This window comes from Ostrinia nubilalis, chromosome 2, assembly GCF_963855985.1.
Source record: "Ostrinia nubilalis chromosome 2, ilOstNubi1.1, whole genome shotgun sequence".
NCBI lineage: Eukaryota > Metazoa > Arthropoda > Insecta > Lepidoptera > Crambidae > Ostrinia > Ostrinia nubilalis.
Genome location: NC_087089.1, coordinates 3,326,141 through 3,350,951, shown reverse-complemented (window position 1 = coordinate 3,350,951; position 24,811 = coordinate 3,326,141). Strand labels below are relative to the sequence as shown.

The window sequence follows — 24,811 nt, the reverse complement described above, 5'->3', positions numbered from 1 at the left end:
ATAGAAAGAATAATGGCAGGTTGAACCAACAAGGTTTTAGTTTATCAATCATAATAATCTTCTTGACAAGAAAATCGTCAAACAACTTTGATCTGAATAATTTTGAACTTTACTGACGAACAGTTAAAGATTATTTTCTCTAACTCGAGATTATTCTGTAACATAGTTTCAAAAGGTAATATGTGCTCGCGATTCGTTGAAGGAATCAATTTGAAAACTGACGAACCTTTTCATTCCGTGACTGTACATTACAAAATACTCATACGTAACTAAATTACCCGTTTCTCAAATTAAATGACACGTTCATAGAAAATAAATTAACGTATTACATCATCGGATCACATTTACCAATGATGACAAGTTTATTATTATTCATAGTTAACTACATCGAACTTTACACCGAGTCTTAAAAAACGTCCGATGAAATCACATTAATACAAAGATAAGCACTTTGGAATCTAATTTCACTATTTTAGTTCTGTCTAGTCTAGACGCTACATACATTTAGAAAATCTACATAATTACAAACTTTCACTAAGAATCTAGACTTTTAGAATTCTTTAAAGATCTAGTGTTGAAGGGTACCGTTTTGTTTTTCTTATTTTTTGTATCTAGAGCATTGCTAAAGGTGTCAGTTCCGCTGGTCGGAGTGCTAAATACGGAATTCTTCGAACTGGGCACACTGTTGCCAGGGGACACTCCGCTGTCTGTGCTCACGGAGGCTGGACTGGGACTGTCGCTCATGTTGTTGCAGATCGTCAGCTCTTGTCCCGGCAGGGACACGATCTGCCCGACCTGCTTCTGTCTGACTAGATTTATGCTTTGGCACACGTTACCTTTTCCCTCACCGTCGCCCTCCTTCTTATGATACCTCGTCAGAGTCCCGGCGGACCCCGCCGAGTTCGGACGATACATAGGCACAAACTGGGACTGAGGGTAGTACTGCATGTCATGCGGCACCTGCCCGGGCACCCAGGGACCCATCGTGGACACCACCGGCGGCATGTGAGACCACATCGGCATCGGCATCATGTGAGAACCATCTGGCATGGCGTTGAAACCTGGCGCCATCGGCATAGGTCTCACGACACCCACTGGAGTCGGCGCGCTGTGAGGCCTCATCGCCGGATGTCCATACTGAGGAACGAACTCTTCGCTACTCTCGTACACTCGGTTAGGATTCTGCGTCTGAGTGAAATCAACATTCGGGAACACTGTATGCGGAGTTCTCTGCAAATAGGTGTACATCTGCTGCTGAGCTTGCTTCATCGCGACGTACTGCTGCAGGTGTATAGCCGTCTGCTGTCGTTGCTGAACCAAGTCTTGATTGACTGTTGTGGACGAATTGCCGTGTATGTAATAAATATGGGACTGCGCGTTAACCTGAGTGACAGGAGTTTGTCTACCGGCAGCATTAGTAAATTTATTATCAGAGACGTTATTTTGGGGATCCTGATACTCTTCAGGCGGTGCTATGTATTTTGGAGGTGATTGCGGAGGCACTTGCTGAGACATGGGGTAGCTTATGATTTGTGCTATGTACGGTTGTTGAGACTTCGCCGAATGGGCCGGACTATGCGTTTGGAATGTTGGGTTATATGTTATCTGGGAGATATCCTGCCCAGAGCCAGTCATGTCTGCGTCTTTTTGGATAGATCTTTGGTTTTCGTTTGCTTCGTTCTTCTTTGGCTTTTGGTTGTACGGGGCCACTTTGGGGTTGTTTTTCCAGTTGGAACCTGCGCTGTGTGGTCTTTTGACTGGTGATTTTGTGGGGTCATGCCAGTTGTTGTCTCCATTGACTGGTCTGGGTTCAGGAGGGTGGTGGGATTGGGCGCTGTGTGCTCTTCTTGGAGGCGGGGACATGCCGTCTGGGACGTGTTGTTGTCGGTAGCACCTTCTGACGGAGCCGGGGCTGCTCTGTCGCTCGGGTGGCTGAGGCACTGGTCGAGGCACTCGTCTCCTGGCAGGAGTGGGCGGGCTGGGCTGCGACTGCGAGGACGTGGACTGAGATGCAGACCGCCATTTCTCTAGGAGATTCCTTCTCCTTTCATGCTCGAGCCGCAACTCTGACTCGCTGGATGAGTCGTAGTCCCTTCCCTGGGGAAAAATAAAATAGGATAAGTACTATTATGGTACTATAATAACCAGTGAACAAAAAAATAATATTTTGGCAGCTGTTTGACTCATTATAAAATGATTGCGTTAAACATACCCTTTCAATCTTTTCGTCCAGCATCTTGAAGAAATCCTGCTGACTGGCTGACACTTCACTGCAAAGAGACAAAACGTTATTTGAAATGGTGCCAATCTTTAAGCTGCAGATTCCAGAGATAGGCACGAGCTTGTTTGAGGTTGGAAATCAAGGTCAATATGCAATAAATTGAATCTCTTTCATAATACTCTAGATACGTGGGAAGAACTAAATGTCATTGGCGGCCATATTTTCCAGGCTTAATACCAATGTTTTTGCTGGTTAGTGTACAAAATATCTTTACTTCCTGTGAAAATAAATTTAACTACATATTTTGCTGGTTTTCTAAGTGGCATGCAGGTTACGGTCTGCGGACTAAGGAAAAAGATTAAGTTAAATTGTCAATAGACCTGCAACGAAACAGGAGATGATTAAAGAAGTCCGAAGTTAAGGATCGGTATACTGATTATAGTGGAGGTCACGGGAAGCACTTAGAGGTAAATTCAAAGTCAAAGTATTTATTTGCAAAGAATAGGTACAATGGTTTAGGTGTTAAATTTAGGTAAAGTGCTACTATTCTGCTTAACAATATCAGCATGCAAATTTTGTGTCTAGGAATTCCTTTACACTATATATACGAGAAGATTCTCAGCACTGGCCCATTTATTATCCTGAAGCAGTGGTAGGGTTAATACTGGGACGTCTAAAAGTGCTATTTAAAAGCCTACTTGCATAAAAAAATGAGTTTTATGAGTTTTTTAAGACGCGGGCTGCGCATGATCAGTCATTGTGGAAATTCTTGGGGAGGCCTTTGTCCAGTTCTGGCTTTTCAGGCTCTGGATTGGAATCCCCAAGGAAAACGCAAACGTGGTCGACCCAGGCAAACTTGGCGGCACACTGTAGCGGACGAGGCGAAGAAGATCGGCAAGACCTGGAGCGAGATCAAGCGAGAAGTCCAAGACCGAACGAGATGGAGGACTGTTGTGGACGCCCTCTGCCCCATTTGGGGACATAGGACCATAAGTCAAGTAAGTCAAGTCCTTTGTCCAGCAGTGGACGTCATTTGGCTGAAACGAACGATACTCATTAAGACTTACATCGGCGGTGGGTGCGCAGAGAGCGGCAGGATATGTTTGTTCTGCTCCTCGTCCTCCGTGTCCTCGGCGGTGGCGGCGGCGGCCGTGCCCTCCTCCTCGTCCGCTTCTTTGTCCGCGGCGCCTGCGCAGAATAATACTGTTAGTTTTATTCTTCCTCTAGCCTGTCAATTATTTATAGTATTCGAATCGCGATTAAAAGATTTACCCCCTTTACTAATAAAAAGTTACACAGTTGTTGAACACTGTTTTAAAATGCCATTTCCATACTAAACGTCTCTTTAAAACACTGTTCAACGAGCGTGTAAGTTTTATTAGTAAGGGGATTAGTACGAATACTACAACAGCGCCCTTGTGAACGAGTTGTAAAGTGAACTTAGTGTGAGAAATGGTTGCACGAAACTTATTTTGAGAATCAATCGAACACGCAAACGATTCGAGGACGAAAGTTGTTCATGCTAGAGGTACTGGTGGGTAAAGCCACAAAAGTGCCACTCGATGTAGCGTTCTATGGAGATTATCTATAGTGTTCATCACCACTAATATTTGCCCCTGACGAGATTCTAATGCCCGTTTTCACCATCAATCCCTAATTTTTAAGTGACCCCTATGGTAACACGTAACAGGTATTTTGTTTTCATAGGGGTCACTTAAAAATTAGGGATCAATGGTGCAAAGGGCATAAGCTGCGTATACTCGTATCATAATACGAGTAATATACGAGTACCTACCTATATTATAAATGCGAAAGTTTGGATGTCTGGATGTTTGTTACTCTTTCACGCAAAAACTGCTGAACGGATTTTGATGAAACTTTACAGTATTATTGTTTATAGCCCAGAATAACATAAAGGCTAATATAATTTATGACGATCCACAGATCGAATTCTTCACCCGCGTGAAATTTAGTTTGTCACAACAAACTAAATTTCACGCGGGTGAAGCCGTGGGCAAAAGCTAGTGTTTTATATTAAGGCATAATTCTTCGAACAAGTTATAGAAAACTCTTCTAAAGCATTATCTAAAAGAAATGTCCTATGTATAACCCAAGCAGTTGTTCTTGAAATCAAAGGACAATGGGCAAAATGGTACCCGGCTCCAATAGATATGCTTCTAGTGTCGTTTGAAAGGTCTTACCAAGACGAATAACTTTTACTATGGCCACCAGCCTCAGATCTGGTTGTGTTCGAAGATAAACATACTTTTTTGCAAAATGGTACCCGGCTCCAATAGTTATGTTTGTAGTGTCATTTGAAAGGTCTTACCAAGACGAACAACATTTACTATGGCCACCAGCCTCAGATCTGGTTGCGTTCGAAGATAAACATACTTTTTGTGTAACCGAAGTATCATACGTGTCCATCTTATGGTACTTAGGTTATTCGAGGCATGAAGGGTTTACTGCTCCAGCATCCTTCCTTAACTCTATAATTATTGGTAGAGATAATTGTGTAATAAATGTTTTTATTTGAAGAACTACTACCCCCTTATTTAAAAAAAAGTTATACCTAGGATGAACTTTGGATTAAAAAGACATTTCCATACCAAATGACAATTTAAATCAGAGTTCAACTAGGGTGTAACTTTTATTAATAAAAGGGTTGGAGTTTTATTATTTCTTAATGGTTTTATTATGGGTTGCTAAAGCGAATAAACCCACAAGACCCAATAAGTCCACCCACAAGATGGACCGACGACCTTATAAAGGTAGCGGGAAGGCGCTGTATACAGGCCGCCACCAACCGGCCATTGTGGAAATCATTGGGGGAGGCCTATGTTCAACTGGACGTCTTATGACTAAAATGATCATGATGATGATGATGAAAGCGAATAAAGGGCTAATAGCTTAGGTAGTTCATCGTAGGTATAATCCTTTCCTTTTCAAGGCTTTTTTTAGTTATATTAATAGATTGTAGTCATAGTACATACTCGTATACATGGATGATTGTGTTATACTTTCATTATATTACTTAGTGGAATTACTGCTTTCAAAACGTGAATTAGAACTGGCCCCATAGCAGACATTTTCCTATATCTAAAGGCCTTTTGAAATATATATTGGTTATGGCTATTGGAGCGGGTACCACTTTCCATACATTTGTGCCCATCATCCTTTAATAACAAGGTATACCAAGTTGTGACAAAGCAAATAAAACAAAGTTATAAGTTCCCAATCCCGGCAGCTGGCAGACTTTAACAATGAATCCCTTGAGAAGATCCCCAGAGTTTAGTGCAGTGAAACAAAATATTGAATTTATCGATTATAATCATCATTTGGTCTCCCTTGAAAGAGCACGACCCTCTCTAATCGACCAGAAACAAAAGATTTACGTCGACACTCCCTATGTTGGCCAGACGAGTGGGTATAATACGAATATTTACTCTGGATGTACATAATATGCTAGGCAAGGCTGTGAGAACTTGAGCTGACCACATGATGAAGAAAAAAACAACTTTTTAGTCTTCCTCACATCACTAAGAAAAATTTCATCAGAACACTAACAACGTTGAATTGTTTTATGAATTCCAAAGAATTTTCTTGTTTCTCAAAGGAAATAAATATTGTTCGACGCGAAACAAAAAGAAAGATTAATGTACACGCGAAACACCGTTAAATTACATCAGGATTCTTCGGAAACTTTTAAGGGGTTTTCATTTATGAGCTTCAGCTGAAAATGAAGGAGAAAAGACTTAGGTAGGTACTTTTTACTTAAAATTTCCTAAGAAAACGTCATCTATACTAATCTATACTGATATTATAAATGCGAAAGTAACTCTGTCTGTCAGTCTGTCTGTCTGTCTCGCTTTCACGCCTAAACCACTGAACCGATTTTGATTAAATTTGGCATGAAGATAGTTTGAGTCGCGGGGAAGGACATAGGATAGTTTTTATCCCGGTTTTTGAACCGGGGACGCGCGCGATAAAGTTTTTCTGTGACAGACAAAATTCCACGCGGGCGAAGCCGCGGGCGGAAAGCTAGTATTTCTATAAACAATAACCTACAGACTTGTCTTCGAGTTCTTGATAAAATACAGGAAGTGTCAATTTTTTTAACAAGTAAAAAGTAAGCAGCATTTTATTTATTCTGTGGTCCAGTTGCTCAATTGTGTCAAATTTGTCACCTGAAAAGGGCGGGAAAGGGAATCCCCTTCAGAGTGGGCAATTCTTCCTTCTGAATGAATAAGTGATTTATCTAACATTTCCGGGAGAGTGGGCCGTTGGTTGATTCTGTTAATTTGTTTTAGTTGACATCTGGACATTTGATCAAACGGTCAATAGGTACTAAAAACTTTTTAAAATATCCTTTGAGATTTGATAGGGTACCTAATTAAATTTTCTAAAGGCTTGAAAAAAATAAAATATTTTTTTCAAGCCTTTTTTGTGATAATTTTAAAACTTACAATGTTATTTTCGTTTGAATACCGTACCTTTAGTTAGGTATAGATCGTGCCATCTACGAAGAAGCACTCCACCAATTTTTGGTCGGGTCGGGAGGGGAAGCGCGAGGTGCCCCCGAGCAATCCGAGCGTCATTATTGTAGTGTGCGTGTGCACTCATGGATAATTTGGCGTGTACCGATAACACTCAAACATTAGCGGAAGAATGGTGGGGCGCGTCTTCGTGGATGGTACAATAAGTACATCGTCATGTCATGTATAGCCTATTACATTAGCATTGCTCGATAAATGGGCTATCCAACACAAAAATAATAGTTTTAAGAATTCTCGCACTATTATACGTATAAATACGTAACTTATAACAAGCTTTATTTTAAAATGCCTCGTGTATTTTTATTGCATTTGTAAATGTTATTTAAAGGACTTTTAAAACAAAAGCTGGGTCGGTCATTAGATTTTCATGCGTTCGCACCAATTGGATTTACGATGGATATAGATGGCTTTCAGCGCACGTATTAATGGATTTACAACAGTAATGTCATTAGGGGCTGATAATAACAAATGGAGGTAAAGGAACGCTAAATAGTGATGTCATCACTGTAGATAGGCTATCGATAAAAAGGGAATAGTTGGAATATATAAATAGTAACGTTACATGTCTCGTAAAAAGATTATGAGACATGTAGAGGCTCCTTAAGAGCAAAATGACGATTTGTAAGAACTATTTATTAGTCTAAACGAATAAAGAAATTTTGACTTTGACTTTGACTTTGTAAAAAAAATTAGTAAGTATTTATAGAAATATTGACACGTCTCCACCGATATAATGTACGAGTACTTAAAGGCAAGGCTAAGAATAACTTTACTTAAGCTGACTTGCACCATCTTGCTTTAACGTTAACAACCGTCAAAAATCTGTCAAACTCCATACAAAAAGCACCGGTCATCGTTATAGTTACCGTCAAAGTTAGGTGGTGTAATTCAACCTTATACGCTCGATTACCAAATTGTTACAATATGTACAGCAAGAAATAAAGAAAAATAATGGATATGAGAGTTAACTGAAAACGATTTTCAATACTGTGGTTAAGTTGCACCATCTAAGTTTGACCGTAACTTTAAGGATAACCGGTGTTTTTTGTATGGAATTTGACGTATTTTTGACGTTTGTCAAAGTTAAAGTAAGATGGTGCAACCCATGATTTTTAGAACTACAATGACATGCACTTATTTACTTAATAAGTACGAAATTCTCAAACACCGCCAAAAGTTTTAACTTTAACACATCAAAAACAAACATTAGATCTCTAACGCAGACGTTTTGGAACGTGTAATGAGTTGGCGAACTTATAATTTAAATTTAAATTGCTACGATTCGCCGAAATGAGTGCGGCTCTGACCGAGCGACAATGCCTTTACAAATGTATACGGAAAATTCACATGAACAAAACCGTCATCATCATCATCATTTCAGCCATAGGACGTCCACTACTGAATAGGCCTCCCCCAATTCTTTCCATGTTGAACGATTGGCAGCGGCCTGTGTCCAGCGCTTCCCTGCTACCTTTACGATGCCGTCAGTCACCTTGTAGGTGGACGTCTCACGCTGCGTTTTCCGAAACGCGGCCTACATTTCAGAACCGTCGATAATTAGATATAATACTGTGCTTCAGAAATTAAATAAGATTTCTTTCTGGCAAAGGCGGCTTACGCGCTAATAGAACCGTTTCTCTATTATTTGACTTTATTGCACAATTTATGCAAAATAAAGAGGACTAAAAATACCAAAAGCATCCCCACCATTCCTACCAGTAACATTTAAACTGTAAGGTTGAGTTGCACCATCTTACATTAACTTTGACAAACGTCAAAAATCTGTCAAACTCCAAACAAAAAGCACCGGTTATTGTTACGGTTAAAATAAGGTGGTGCAACTCATCCTAAGTCCTAACTCCGTGAAAAATTCAAAAACATCGTTACGGTACCCAAGGCCTGTCCGGGCCGTTATGGTGACCGTAAACGGATGATGTACTTCATCCGGCCTCTATAACTGAAGTTATGGGCGTCCTCACTTAGGCCGTAGCTTGAATTGAAACGCCAGGTCACGTTTAACAAATACTTTTTAAATTGTGCAATGGGCTACCGAAAGATACATTAATAAAATTAAATGTAGAGTTACAAAATTAATATCAGTATAGAAAAACCCTTATAGGTGGACTGACGACCTCATAAAAGTAGCAGGGAAGCACTGGATGCAGGCTGCTACCGACCGGCCAATATGGAAATCATTGTGGGAGGCTTATGGCTGAAATGATGATGATAGAAGAATAATGATTTTTTTATTACAAACCAGATTTAAAAAACCTTTTCTGTCTTTATTATTGGTTTTTTGGGCCTTTATTTGCGCCAACTCGACCAGGTTTGATCTATTGTGGCAGCCCTTGTCTTTAGAGTTCACTGCTTAGTCCCGTTGAGTCTATAAATTTCCAGATTCTTTGGAGCGTGATATCTGCTATCTCATCCGGGTGCATGATGTGTCGCCCGAGATGGATACTTTTTTTGCTCACAAGCGGGAAGCATGAGCAAAGAACATGCATGGCCGTTTCTTCTTCTGTATGGCAGAATCTGCACAGAGTTTCCTCGGTCATGTTCATGTTCGATTTCTGTCTTAGGTCGGACTCAAATCAACGACCTTTTGTTTGATAAAAATCGTAGCTCACAAAAAAAAAACATTGTGAGTTACAACTCACAAATATTAGAAAAAGTTGGCAGAGTACACGTAGGTAAGCGATCTTTCAGGAAACTGGGATTTTTACATAGTGAACAAACACCCTAATCAAATCAAATCAAATCAAAAGTTTTTATTTGCACAATATGGATTATTTTTTAAAGTATGCTTCTCCGTTGTTACTTGGCTGTTTTATGTTGTGCTACACATAGCATAGACAATATTAACAAGTTTTAACTGCCCATCGATCTGATAATGGCGGCGTATAAAGATGATTTGATAGCTGTTTGCTTGGAAGGCTGTTTTTCTGCTGTTATGGGGAACTGGGGTTTATTGGTCGTTCATTAACTAGATAGGACTCTTTTCTGCGAAAAAGTAATTGGTTATGCTATTTTTTTGGAAAAATCTATAAAATATGATCCCCACGCGTGACTCTGGTGACGACCTTTCATTCCCATATTTAAGAGTAAAAACTTACACGTAATTATAGATTGATGGACCCTGTTGCAGCCTAAAATACCTTTCACTAGGTTGAAAAAAATAATAATAAAATGTTTTATTACTCGAAACGACGAAGTTACAGAGATATCAATAACAACAATCAAAACTCGTTTAAGAAACATGCAATTTGAGTGTTTGTATAACTACAATCAACACACATCTGTCAAAAAAAAATAATTATAGATCTTATTATAATTAACTACACTAGACCTTAGAGTTGTTTACATGTTTTTCCATGGTCTGTCCATATAATAAATGCGGTAAAACACCAAAAATACCCCCAAGTTTTGCTATCACCCCAAAATAAACAAAAGAATTCTTTAATTAAGCCTAACGAGCATGATCTTAATCTTACTAATTAAATAAAGCAATTCATCACGCTGTTAGTCCTTGTCACGGTTATTTAAGGGGAATTTTAGGCTCTTTTTAAGGCAGATTTTGTTTAGTCTAATAAAATGAAATATCTGTGAAAAATCCAAAATATTAAAGATACAGTTTGAAAATTAATTAATTACATACCCTTTTATTTCTTAAACTTAACATAACCAACGCCCGCATTCACAAACATTACTAAGAGGTTTCTTCACAGTGCGCGTGGACGCACAGGGTGACACAGGAACCAATCACAGAGCTCTATTCAATGCTGTGCGTTCGATTTGCTGCTTCATTTTAAGCAAGAATCGTTTGTGAATACGGGCGTTAAATTCTACTCATAATTAAAAACTTAGTTACTATCCTACTTTAAAGACATCTTTTCGTAAACAAACTTTGTTTCTTTGTTTTTGTTTGTTTTCTGGAAGAGAGCGCATTATAGCGATAACACCGCCTAAATTGTGGCGTATCTTTTGTTTATTTTGTTGTCTTGTATGGTGCAAAATAAAGTGTGTTTGTTCTATACATAAGTAATGTAATTAAATAATCTGTCTAGGCTATCTATGTTTAAAATTATTTGTTACGTTAACCGATTGTTCCTGGGCGAGCTGCGCCCTTTACCTCAACTGGCATCCGCAGAATACCAGTGGTCGTGATGCGCTCTCTGCCGTCACGGCGTATACTGAGCTGATGCCATTTTGGTGCTTGTAGACGTTCTGTTGTCTAGTTTTAGTTATTATCTTGCTGTGTACCTACTTGCATCGAATAAATATTTTTCTTTCTTTCTTTCTTTCTTTCTTTCTTTCTACTATCTAAACTTCTCCATCAATAATCACACATTACATGTAAAAGATAAACCTTTCATTTGTATAGCTCTGAGTACATAAATAACTAAAGTAACCACTCATAACTACGCATTAACTTATAACATACAATCCTTTGTTTCATTGTTCCGTACAGACAATACGATGCTGTATCCAATTGATCCCGATTTCCGTTCGTGTCCCTGAGGAGCTCTTGTAACTTAGGCAAGGAACACCTGGGTAATCAGATTATGAATGGATTGGGTTACGAAATTTTGGGGTCTATGGTTGGAGGTTGAATACATTTGAAGATGGTAGGGTTGTATAATAGGATGTGTTCTTAATAAAGTCGTATAGTTATTGAAGGTATTTTATTTTAAGTTACGAATTTGAATATGAATGGTCATACTAAGCAAACATCTTTTGAGTTTGGGAACCCATTGCCATAATTTTTCGTGGTAAGTTGTCAAAAAAGATGACAGAATGAGTTTTGTGCTCACCAGTAGCGAGTCGCCTTTTTACTCGCTAAAGAACTAATTTACCGCAAAATAAATCAATTTAATGAGGATACTTATTGCTTTTCCTCAGAATGATAGAGCTTTAAAATAATATTATAAGATTTGAGAAATACTCGTAGTTTGACATAAAAATATGGCAGTACTACGGCAATGAAAGTAAGAATCTGTATTTTGGACAGCACGTAAGCCATCACGCCGACTGTGATGAAATTAATTATAATTATTTTTACTAAAACATTGTAAATATTTTGTCTCTTTTCGTCACCGCGGCCAAGTCCCAATGATATTTAAACGTCATTGGAGTCGCAACGAAATGTGCGTCATTAATGATTAATCCGCCTTTAATCCCATTTCTGCCTGGCCTCTATAGCCTCTATAGGTCGAAAATAGACCTCAACCTCGTCCTAGCCTGAAAGCCGAGGCTCAGAGTGGTGCAATTTGCAGCAAATTGAGTTGACGGTAGGGTCTCCAACCGTCCAGTAATCTGAAAGACTCGCCGACTTGCTGTGTGGTTTCGGTAGAACATTACTATGAGGTCTCACAGTGCGCGTGGACGCTCAGGGTGACACACGAACCAATCACAGAGCTTCACTTAAGCAAGCACGGTTTGTGAATCGAGCGTATAGGACAAAATAATTATGTGAACATTGAGGAAGCCCTAACCCGTCTCAGCATTACTAGGTCAAATTCTCCATTTGTTTCTAGTACCTAGATCAGAGAAGCTCCTGCAGTGGAGACTAAATGCCCGGCTATAATGACAATAATCCGATATTTGCTACGATGACAGTACCTCTACCATGAACAACTTTCGTCTTCGAGTCGTTTGCGAATTCGACAAAATTCAATACTCAACCTTCGAATTAAACGATAACGTGACAATTTTGATTCTCAAAATGAGTTTCGTGCAACCATTTCTCATACTAAGTTCACTTTACGACACGTTCACAAGGGTGCTGTTCAGTGCCGTATTATCCATAAGGCACTTTAGGCCAGTGCCTAGGGGCCCACTATGGCCAGGGGCCCACTATGACCAGGGGCCCAGCACTCCCGATAAAAAAATGAAAAAAAATTGTTAAGGATTATTTTTATGCAACAAAACTCAAACCACCTCAAAACTTCGCCTTATTTTGGTTTACACATTCAATCGTCATATTTCGATATTGTGGAACCTAATTCATTTTCGTGACGTTAGCATTACTGCTTTGGTTTACATGACAGGTCGACGGTCGACGCCCTTCAGAGGCTAAAAAGCCTCACTGCGGAGGCTAGGGAGAGGGCTGAGGGTGTGTTGGCTGTATCATTCGATATAGCCAACGCTTTCAATACCATCCCTCATTCCACCATACTCTAGGCCTAACATCACAGAGTGCCTCAGTACCTTTGAGCGCTGCTGGCCGATTACTTACGGGACCGCGAAGTCCTGTATGTTAACAGAGACGGCCAGCTCAAACGGCGCGGTGTAGCCAGCAGGGTTCCGCAGGGTTCGGTGCTCGGTCCCCTCTTGTGGAACCTAGGCTTCAACTGGCTCCTCCGGGGCGTCCTTCTCGCGGGCATTAGTGTCATATTATGCTATGCGGATGACACTCTGGTCACTGCCCGGGGAAGACATTTGGGGCCGCGGCATGGCTGGCGTTGGCGGGCGGCATACTGTTGCTCGCAGATTACGACGCCTCGGCCTGAAAGTCGCGCTGGAGAAGACTGAGGCCCTCTTCTTTCCGGGGCCTCGCCAGCGCGCCCGTCCCGACGCGTTGAGGACGTTAGGATTGACGTCAAAGGCCATATGAGATATCTGGGCCTCACGCTTTACGGGAGGTGGCATTTTAGCACTTAAACGGGCTAGCGCCACGCCTCCTCAAGGCAGCCGGCGCACTGAGTTGGTTCCTCCCGAATTTGGGAGGGCCACAAACGAGGTGCCGTCGACTTTATGCCTGCGTTCTAAGGAGCATGGCGCTGTATGGCGCCCCAGTCTGGGTGGACGCACTCAACAGGAGGGAGAATGCTGCCCTTCTACGCAGACCCCAGCGGGCCATAGCGCAGAGGGTCGCAAGGACCTACCGCACGGTAGGGCACTCTGCGTCGTGCGTCAAGAAGCTGGGGTCTTGTCTGTCATCTATCACTGGATGGCAGACCAGAAGGCGCGTGGAAAGCGCCCTGGAGCGGTGCGGCGCCGTCACGAAGACATGACTCGCGCGCAGTTTAGCCGCCGCACTCTGGACGCCATTGGTCCTGTTCTGGACCAATGGTTGGAACGACCGCACGGGTTCCTCAGGTTCCGTCTGGCGCAGGTGCTGACCGGGCATGGCTTCGGTTCGTACCTGCATAGAATCGGGCGAGAGGAATCCCCGTGTGCCACAAATGCGGCGCGGCGGATGACACGGTGCAGCACACCCTCGCGGTCTGCACAGGCTGGGAGGAGCAGCGCCGTGGTCGTGGGCCGGGATCTTTCGCTTCCGAGCCTGGTCATCGCCATGCTGGGAAGTGAAGGATGCTGGAAGGCGATTGCCTCCTTTTGCGAAGAGGTCATCCTTCAGAAGGAGGCAGTGGAGCGCGAGCGGGAGAACGATCCTCTCGTCTCATCGCTCCGCAGGCGGAGAAGGGGGCGAAGATGGCGGTTGTACGACCGTTCTACTCTGCCCCCAGGTGGCGGCCAGCAGGCCAGGGGTAGAGTAGAACGGCCCTTGTCACCTTCGTCTGACGGGAACGGCTTGGCGTTTCGGGCATTTCCGTCGGACCCCCACAAGGGGGGCGTGTAGGGTCCGCCGTGTAGGCGAGCTGTCGCTGTAGCGTGGTGTCTCGGAAGTCTAAGGCTACGGCCGGATACTCGCGACACCCCACTCGGCCTACGACGGAACGCCGCGGAGGTTTTAGTGGGTATACCGCGTCCTTTTCCTTTTTAGGGCGCCGGAAGTCCCACATACCACCCTGTCCCCCGGCAGTGGTGACGGTTCGCAAAGCATTTCCTCCGCGACAAAAAAAGGGGGGCCCGAAACGAGCTGTGCCTAGGGGCCCCGAGATGGTTAATCCGGCCCTGGTGCTGTTGTAGTTTTCGTACGAAATCTTTTTTTTATTTTATTTTACTTTTTATTTTTCTTTATTCAGAAAACCACATTTTGATAGCGATTCGAAAGTTTTTCGTGTTAGCCTTACAGTAAGCTCTAAATTGTTTTGGGATAATTAGATAGTTCTTTATTTATTTCATAAGGCCTGATATTTCAATAGCCAGATAACTTTGAACTGAAAAATAAGTTTGACGTATTGACAGTTTCTGTATGGGAAATATGTCATAATGACAAGTTAATTCTTCAGTTAAAAGATATCTGACGATTGAAAAATCAGCCCTAAAAAGTCTGAAAATCATTTAACCAAAGTCCGGTCTTAACTAGACGAATGGTAACCCCCATCAAAGGACCGCTAGTCAAGAATAAAACACATTATAGACTATAAATAAAAACATGGGACGAGCTAAGTGACTGGATTAAAGGGGTAGGTAGGTGTTTTATTCATGTATGAAGTGGCCGTATGGAGGTCACGGATTTTTATGGGATTTTGAGTGTCACAGTGTGTCCATTCTAAAAGCTATTGGAAAATATTTAATGGTCATTACAGTGACTACTTGTCCACTAATGACATACACTGAATAGAGATTATATTTTTAGACTAGGGCTTATCTTAATTAATTGAAACCATAGGTATTAAAATACTTTTCATGAACGACAGTTTTAACATGTTTTGATAAAAACACTAAGTAGGCTCTCCATATTAATGTAGTGCAAAGAAAAAGAGTGAACTCAGTTATTAAAACTCTTATTATTTCAAAGCTTCCTAAAATCTAATTCTACTGCTAAGTAAAAACTAATACATTTTTTAGGGCTAGTATAGTGTTTTTAACTATTTGTGTCTTGGAATTACAACCTAATGGTGTCAATTGTGGTGTCAATAGTATAATTTTAGTTCTTGTAATTTATACCTGAGCTTAATTATAGGCCTACCTACATTAAAAATAACTACTAGAGAATTAGAAACAACGACTAGAGAATCATATTTAATAAACAGTGATTTATGTTCTATGTAGATACATTATAGATAGACTATACCTAATACATAGTACTGGAAATGTTAATATGAGATGTGTTTTTAATGGATAACCGTGTCTTTATACGAAACCCGCATTTTCCATAGAAGTAAAATATTGGAATTTGCGCGCTTCATTAACAATTTACAGCTTTAAAAACTCGATACATTAAAAAGCATTCATATTAATTTTCCTATGAAATAGTGCAGATTAAAATACAAAAACAATATAATTTATCTTTTAGACCTCATTTTTTCCTCTAAATTCGCTGTTTTTTCTTTTCTCTAATCTGTTTCTTCGTGCGCAAAGATAGTACTTTCCATTTAAGTTCACCGTCAAAGGTTTTCTCAGTCCGTCCACCGAGTCCATTGTAACAAAAGAAAGAATGAAACTGGGTAAGTGCGTGTCGACCGCGCAGTGTAGAGTTCCGTAGGATCCAATTACTTTGAAATCATTTGTTTTTATGGAAGTTGCAACTTACTTTACTTTAGTTAGAGAATAAAAAACGTCACTAAAGGCATTTTGTACTATATTTTAAGAACTTTATAGAATCGAAATCTACTTTCATAGCGATAAAACCGCCTAAATTGTGTCGTATTTTGTGTACTTATTTCTTTACTTGTTTTGTGTGGTGTACAATAAAGGGGTATATTTATTTATCTAGTTGCATTACTAAGTTTATAAGTTAGTCAAATTATGACTTCGTAAAGGCTTACGCAATATTAGGCAATAAAGTTATGTCTAAGTTCAGTCTTAACAGCATTCTGAATGCATAAGCTATAATGCAGTTCACTCGTAAGTCTCTATTGCTCGTATTCACTAGCAATACTTGCTTAAATGAAGCAGCAAATCGAACGCACAGCATTGAATAGAGGTCTGTAATTGGTTTGTGTGTCACCCTGTGCGTCCACGCGCACTGTGAGACCTCATAGAAATGTTTGTGAATACGGGCGTAAACTAAGCGTCGGATAGAAGGCCGGTATATTATACAATTTTGTCTATCACAACGTAAATCTTAAAAAACTATCTCTGATCATAAGTATATTCAAGTTACATTGCAGTTTACTAGTAAGTACCAAGAGTCTAAGCTAAGCGCCGAATGGTCATAGCTTACGGGTCTTTTATTGACCACAGAACCCTAAAAATGCGCGAAATATGCAAAGTTTTCCACAAAAAATAGCCTTGCCCGTGACGTAGCCGTTACGGAGCTGCTCCACGTCGGCCTGCGAATGACGCTCGTCAGATGAGCCCGTATGGTTTTTTAAGGGGAAATGGTAAAATTATTTTGTATATTTTTTATATTTCTGTTATAGTACTTTTTATATGTTGTCATAATTTTACTCGTAGCGCTTTATGTGAAAAATAATTTTATGAAATTAAAAAGTCATACTCGAACTTTTGCTTATTTAAAGCTATGTTTGAACTGAAGCTTTGTCTAACGCCCGTATTCATAAACGGTGTTTGCTTAAGTAAAGCAGCAATTCGAACGCACAGCATTGAATAGAGGTCTGTGATTGGTTTGTGTGTCAGCCTGTGCGTCCACGCGCACTCTGAGACCTCATAGTAATGTTTGTAAATACGGGCGTAAACTAAGCGTTGGATAGAAGGCCGTTACATTTTACAAATTTTGTCTATCACAACGACAAAAATCTTAAAAAACTATCTCTGATCATAAGTATATTTTATCCAAGTTACATTGCAGTTTACTAGTAAGTACCAAGAGTCTAAGCTAAGCGCCGAATGGTCATAGCTTACGGGTTTTTTATTGACCACAGAACCCTAAAAATGCGCGAAATATGCAAAGTTTTCCACAAAAAATAGCCTTGCCCGTGACGTAGCCGTTACGGAGGCTGGTCCACGTCGGCCTGCGAATGACGCTCGTCAGATGAGCCCGTATGGTTTTTTAAGGGGAAATGGTGAAATTATTTTGGATATCTTTTTATACTTATTTGTGTTATTTACTTTTTATATTTTGTCATTTAAATTTTACTCGCAGAGAGGTACTCAAACTTTTGTTTTTAAAAATTAAACTTTTATATTTTTGAACTGAAGCGTAAGTTGATCGGTAAGGTGGCTTGGTGTTTCTCTACGAGATCGAATCGGAAATGAGGAAATCCGTAAACGAAATAGTCGCTGACATAGCCCGACGGATTAGCAAGCTGAAGTGGCGATGGGCAGGGCACATAGTACGCAGAACTGACGGCCGATGGGGCAGCAAGGTTCTGGAGTGGAGGCCACGTATCGGTAAACGCAGTGTGGGACGTCTACCCATAAGGTGGCCCATGACCACGACGAGTTTGTCAGAAGGCGGAGCTGGATGCAGGCCGCTACCAACCGGTCATTACGGAAATCACTGGGGGAGGCCTATGTTCAGCAGTGGACGTCTTATAGCTGAAATGATGATGATGATATGTCTATGTTACCTCATTAGACAGAAATGCCATCACGGATCTTTCGCTACAAGTTATTGCTAATAACCATGAAAAAAGTTACCGCGTGACATACAATAATTTATTACTAGCACAAATCCGATATAACAAAATATAACCCTAAACGGCGATCGGAATCACCGGAACGTAAACATGACGTACTTGTGTGTTATCGTCTGACAATGGTTCCCAAACTCGGAATCGTCAGTTGATTTTAGTTTTAAGGTTTTTCTTAATAAAGAAATTTGCACTAAAGTTTGCTCACGAATGAATGAAAACCATTGCCGTTTTGTATGGGAATGACTATGAAATCAAACTATCACTGAAAAATCCTTCATTCACACACTCACTATCATCATCAAAATGATAGTAGCTACTCGGGACAGTCAAAAAGTACAAAGTACTGAAAAAAAGGAACTAAAAAGCACTCAAAACCCTGCAGTCCTACAGCAGCAATAAAACAGCCGTATATGCTTGTTATAAACCCAAACAAAGCTACAATCCTGACTTAAGCCCGTTATTTTAAACCTTCGGCGCAATTTGTTAACCATTTAAGTCCTGGCGCTTCCTGTTTCCCGTTAATAATACATTTTCCAGTCCCGCCATCTGCAGTGCGGAGTGTTGTCTGCGGTATAGGTTTTGAAAAGTGATGGGCGATGAGTTTAAAAAACTACAGTATTTGAGGGTTTATTTGAAAGTTTGCACAAATTCATAAGTAGGTTAGAACGTAAAAGTAGTTTATTTCAGAAATATGTACTTTAAAGTTTCATCAAAATCCGTTCAGTAGTTTTTGCGTTTAAGAGTTAAATATATCTTCATAAACTTCATTACTAGTAAATTCCTGTCTCCCTGTTAACCTTTCCAAGCAAGCTTTTGCTTGTGTTAAGAGTGGAAGTGTCCAGTAGGAGTGACTCTGATGCCCTCAACTTTGACCGATCCATCCATACCTCAATCACATTCATCGCCATGCCATATCGAAAGCTAAAACATCGATTCTCATTTGGCCGCCAACGAATTAACAAACGTCCAAATGACTGAACGTTCGTCGATAACTTTAATCGACGTCAGAGATTCGCACTGTCCACGAAAATATTCCATATTTTAGATCAATACGACTTATTTAATGAACGTATTTTGCCTGTTGTCTGGAAGTGATCGCTTCCTAGCAATAAAACGCCTAAATTGTGCCGTATAACTGACGTTTCTTTTGTCAGCTTTATGTGGTGTACATTAAGAGTAGGCGCAAACCGTTGATTTTTCGTCGGCCGATAGTTTAGTCGGGCAGTTGATCAGTATGGGCATGTATGGGAGTGCGCACACTACGCCGATTCGATTTGGCCGATTCTTCATACAAATTAAAATCGGGCACAACTATCGGCCAACTAAAAATCAACGGTATGCGCCTACTCTAAATAGTTCTATCCATGGGCTATCTATGTATTCTAGATTATGTATTAGCTCAAACGGAGCTGTAAAATAAACTGCTGAACTGCTCTTCTAAACACCTGTCCCGATCAATCCCTCGCACAATAGACTGGATCCAGTTGAACCATTGTTTGAAAGCCGTGACGTCACGGGAAGCGTTTGTTAGTATCAAAATATTATAAACACCGCTTGTTGAAATGTTGTTTTTGTAGTTTTAAACGGGTTAACTCTGGTTTGTTTGAAGGTAATTTATAATTTTTACAAGCTTTCGTTAAGGTTATTTCATATTAATAAATAATCAACAATCATCTATAACAATAGACAGACTTTCTACGAGTACAGGGAAAAATCTTCACTGGGGAATTTCACCCTTTTCGTGGTGTCCTAAGTATTCATTTTACAAACAAAGTATAGTTTTCAGTTTTGTCATAATTTGATAAAATAATTAGTATGAGGCTTTCAATATGAATACGTCATTCCGCCATCCTGCTGAATTTATAGAACTTCAGATAAGTATTTTATCTAAAAACGTTATTTATTACATACAGATTTAGAAAACCTTTACCTTTTGAAGTATCTTCACCATTAAGGTACTTCGCTATAGATGCATCATATTCAACATGTTCTTATACATAGGCTTTACGAAAACACTGATTAAAATTCAGGAAACTTTCCAACACTGAAGTAAGTATTTGCTCTCAGTAGCTCCAGCAATTCCATCACTCAGGAGAAGTTTCTGCCACACACTTGGGCCCACAACTTTGGGAGACCTCGTAGATGACTCAGGGATGGGACATTGATACAACATCGATTATCCCTTAAAGTACCAGTGAATCAAAACACAATATTATAAATCAATGGCTACTGCGGTCTAATGCGACCACTTACAGATGTTTTCATGATAGTTATGCTCCACATTGAAATCTAAAATAGGTAGTAGATTTTTGGTATCAAAAGTCGTATTTAGTCAAACTTTTTTTTTCATAATCTTTCCGAGACAAATTAACCGAGAATATTAAAAAATATCAAAGATTACTTAATTAATCAAAATAAATCACAGGACTCATTATCAGTAAGCCATCAGTTAGGAATTTAATAAATCAATATAACATTTGGTGTTAGAATCGTTGATGGAAGTGTTCTATGGAAAATAAATGGGAACAACTTACACATAATTGAAAAAGTCCACTGAAGTCCGATTATAGTATGACAATAATAAATCGTCAGTGAAAACAAGTGAGTGAGCTAATTAAAGTAATATCGATTATTTCCATAATCGATTGCAGCACAACCCTAGTTATACATACTTAAAGCCGCGTCGCCTTTTGTAAGAGGAATGCGTGCACTCCTTTATAAAATATACAAAGAATACGCCGAGAGTATAGGGAATTGTAGAATCCATTCTTAGGGCCACTTTGTTAGATTCTAGTGCCCTTTATATGGTATGTTATGGGAAAAGTGTTCTCTTTGGCAGTGCCGTATTATCCATAAGGCACTTTAGGCCAGTGCCTAGGGGCCCACTATGACCAGGGGCCCAGCACTCCCAATCAAATTAAAGATTATTTTTATGTAAGAAAACTCAAACCACCTTAAAACTTTGTCTTATTTTGGTTTACACATTCAGTCGTCATAATTATTTCGATATTGTGGAACCTAATTCATTTTCGTGACGTTGGCATTACTGCTTTGGTTTACATGACAGGTCGACCGTCGACACTCTTCAGAGGCTAAAAAGCCTCACTGCGGAGGCTAGGGAGAGGGGTGACTGAGGGTGTGTTGGCTGTATCATTCGATAAAGCCAACGCTTTCAATACCATCCCTCATTCCACCATACTCTAGGCACTTCAACATCACAGAGTGCCTCAGTGTCAGTACCTTCGAGCGCTGCTGGCCGATTACTTACGGAATCGCGAAGTCCTGTATGTTAACAGAGACAGCCAGCTCTAACGGCGCGGCGTAGCCAGCGGGGTTCCGCAGGGTTCGGTGCTCGGTCCACTCTTGTGGAACCTAGGCTTCAACTGGCTCCTCCGGGGCGTCCTTCTCGCGGGCATGAGTTTCATATGCTATGCGGATGACACTCTGGTCACTGCCCGGGGGAAGACATTTTGGGCCGCGGCACGGCTGGCGTCAGCGGGCGGCACATTAGTCGCTCGCAGAATGCGACGCTTCGGCCTGAAAGTCGCTCTGGAGAAGACCGAGGCCCTCTTCTTTCCGGGCCCTCCCGACGCCCAAATTGTGGTTGAGGACGTTAGGATTGACGTCAAAGATGAAATATCTGGGTCTCACGCTTGACGGGAGGTGGCATTTTAGCCCGCACTTCAACGGGCTAGCGCCACGCCTCCTCAAGGCAGCCGGCGCACTGAGTTGGTTCCTCCCGAATTTGGGAGGGCCACAAACGAGGTGTCGTCGACTTTATGCCGGCGTTCTAAGGAGCATGGCACTGTATGGCGCCTCAATCTGGGCGGACGCACTCAACAAGAGGGAGAATGCCGCCCTTCTGCGCAGGCCCCAGCGGGCCATAGCGCAGAAAGTCGCAAGGACCTACCGAACGGTAGGGCATGCTGCGGCGTGCGTCCTTGCTGGTACTCCTCATTGGGAGCTAGAAGCTGGAGTCTGGTCACTGGATGGCAGACCAGAAGGCGCGTGGAAAGCGCCCGGCCCCGGAGCGGCGCGGCGCCGTCAGGCAGGAAGAGCGCGAGATCATGATCGACCGCTGGAAGGAAGACATGACTCGCGCGCAGTTTGGCCGCCGCAATCTGGACGCCGTCCTGTTCTGGACCAATGGTTGGAACGACCGCACGGGTTGCTCACGTTCCGTTTGGCGCAGGTGCTGACCGGGCATGGCTGCTTCTGTTCGTACCTGCATAGGATCGGGCGAGAGGAATCCCCGCTGTGCCACAAATGCGGCGCGGCGGATGACACGGTGCAGGCGGTGCAGCACACCCTCGCGGTCTGCACAAGCTGGGAGGAGTAGCGCCGTGTCCTCACTGCGGTCGTGGGCCGGGATCTGGTCAACGCCATGCTGGGAAGTGAAGGATGCTGGATGGCGGTCGCCTCCTTTTGCGAAGAGGTCATCCTTCAGAAAGAGGCAGCGGAGCGCGAGCGGAAGTACGATCCTCTCGCCTCATCGCTCCGCAGGCGGAGAAGGGGGTGGAGAAGGCGGTTGTACGACCGTTCTACTCTCCCTTCAGGTGGCGGCCAGCAGGCCGGGGGTGCGGGGGCACCCTTGTCACCTCCGTCTGACGGGAGCGGCTTGGCGTTTCGGGCCATTCCCGTCGGCCCCCCACAAGGTGGGCGTGTAGGGTCCGCCGTGTAGGCGAGCTGTCGCCGGTGGTGTCGCAGAAGTCTAAGGCTACGGCCGGACACTCGCGACACCCCCACTTGGGCGATGACGGAACGCCGCGGAGGTTTTAATGGGTATACCCCGTCCTTTTGAGTCCCACACACCACCCTGTCCCCCGGCAGTGGTGACGGTGCCGCGATGCGCAAAGCATTTCTTCCGCGACAGAAAAAAGGGGGGCCCGAAACGAGCTGTGCCTAGGGGCCCCGAGATGGTTAATCCGGCCCTGCTCTTTGGGATGAATTTTAAAGAGACCCTTGTATTCGTTTATGTTAAGGGTCCGCTTAATGGTATTTTCAATGTAGCAGTTATCCTTGAGACCGTCATTATGTTTTGGTCCATAAGAGCTACATTTGTAGTGCAAATTGTTCTTGTTGTTTTGTGAATTTAAATTTTCTAGTGACAACCAGTGTAATGACGATAGTATACTTAGCTATGGGTTGAAAATAAACAAAATATGCTCTAAAATACATACATAATCTAGTTATTTTTTATCTTGAATATTGATGGAAGGATGGCGATATATCGTAAGCCGAACAACACCTGCTTACAACAAATCACAACTTATGACAAAACTTTAACGACATATTTAAATTTTCAGAAGATCAATGTTGTAATTTTGTGGTATTTGGGATGCCAGGAAAACTACAGAGCCCTAAAAACACACGAATAAGTAGGGTCATTATGACAATTCATGAGTTCACTATAAGACAACTCTCACCTGATTTTTTGGCACTGTTTCCTTTCCCTCCATTTTTGTTTCTTCTTGGGTAGAGGTTTATTTTGCTCTGTCCACACCCCATCACAGCGGGTTCTATTCATCCATCATCACTTATCATTCGTCCATTGTTTACTGTCACTTCTTCACTTGTCACTTGTTTGAACTCACCAACACTTCACGTTTACTTAGATCTCACTTCATGTTCACTTAGATCTCACTTCATGTTCACTTAGATCTCACTTCATGTTCACTTGGTTCACTTCACGTGAGTAGCTTCCATCTGTTTTTGTGACGGCTTGTTAGCTTCTCAAACGTGAAACTTCGTTGATGATGTAAATCCATGATTCGTTACCTGGAACAATAGAATTTAACGTTAATAATAAAATAAAAGTGTTTGTTTATATTGTCATAAAGAAGCTTTTTCTAGATGCACCAGAAAAAGTAATACAGTAAGTACTTAATTTAATTAAAATAAACCTAAAACAATTATTGTTCCAAAAAATATTAGAAATAGACTTGACGGGACTTTTGGTTTTAATAAAAAATAACTAAAGCTACATTTATTTATGAATAATCAGAGTTTTACTAAGTTACACTAACCCATTGAATCGTGAATAAAACTCTTAGTAGACCAAATAGCTATTACTAGAAGTTCAGAAGCTATTCAAAACATAAAAGTAAATGTAAAACACGAATCAAGATTGCTCTAAAAGTCGTTCATGAGTTGGCTAATGAAATAATTGCTTAATAAAGAGGCTACAAGTTCTAAACACTAAATAAAAGTTAGGCTTGTGAGCATGTTAAACTATGTATCGTGGCGAAGTTTTATTGCCAGAGTTTCGACACAATCAACATAGTTTTCAAAGTTAATTATTTGCATGAAAGTTTTTATTTATCTTTATAAGTTTGTTGTAAGAACAACAAAACACGCTTTTAGGTAACTAGGTGTTCATTATTCAGTAAATATCGCTCCTAAGGATAGAAACTGTTTTTTTTTCCGTGCTTATGGCGTTACATTATTATACTCGTACATTTACAGTGGAAACTCATAATCGGTCAAAACCACTTTGATTTCCAATAATTTGCACTAATTGATTGGTAAAAAATGAGGTAAAATCACTTATGACTGATTTTTCGATCAAAAGTGGTTTTGATTATGAGTTTTGACTGTAACACTTATAACACATTTTACCATAAAATAAATAAGTAACCAGGACT

The 24,811-nt window shown here is 41.3% G+C and overlaps 1 protein-coding gene across 1 annotated transcript in view; it reads right to left on the bottom strand.

Annotated features, from left to right (window-relative positions):
- Positions 1–249: 249 nt before the first annotated feature.
- LOC135079899 (uncharacterized) overlaps positions 250–24,811 on the bottom strand; it is a 107,840-nt gene continuing 83,278 nt past the window's right edge. The window contains exons 2-5 of the mRNA XM_063974533.1: positions 23,594–23,945; positions 3,289–3,409; positions 2,213–2,270; positions 250–2,097 (exon numbers count right to left, since the gene is read on the bottom strand). Of these exons, the coding sequence (XP_063830603.1) occupies positions 535–2,097; positions 2,213–2,270; positions 3,289–3,409; positions 23,594–23,675 (1,824 nt within the window). The 5' untranslated portion in view covers positions 23,676–23,945 and the 3' untranslated portion in view covers positions 250–534. The remainder of the gene's footprint in view (positions 2,098–2,212; positions 2,271–3,288; positions 3,410–23,593; positions 23,946–24,811) is intronic.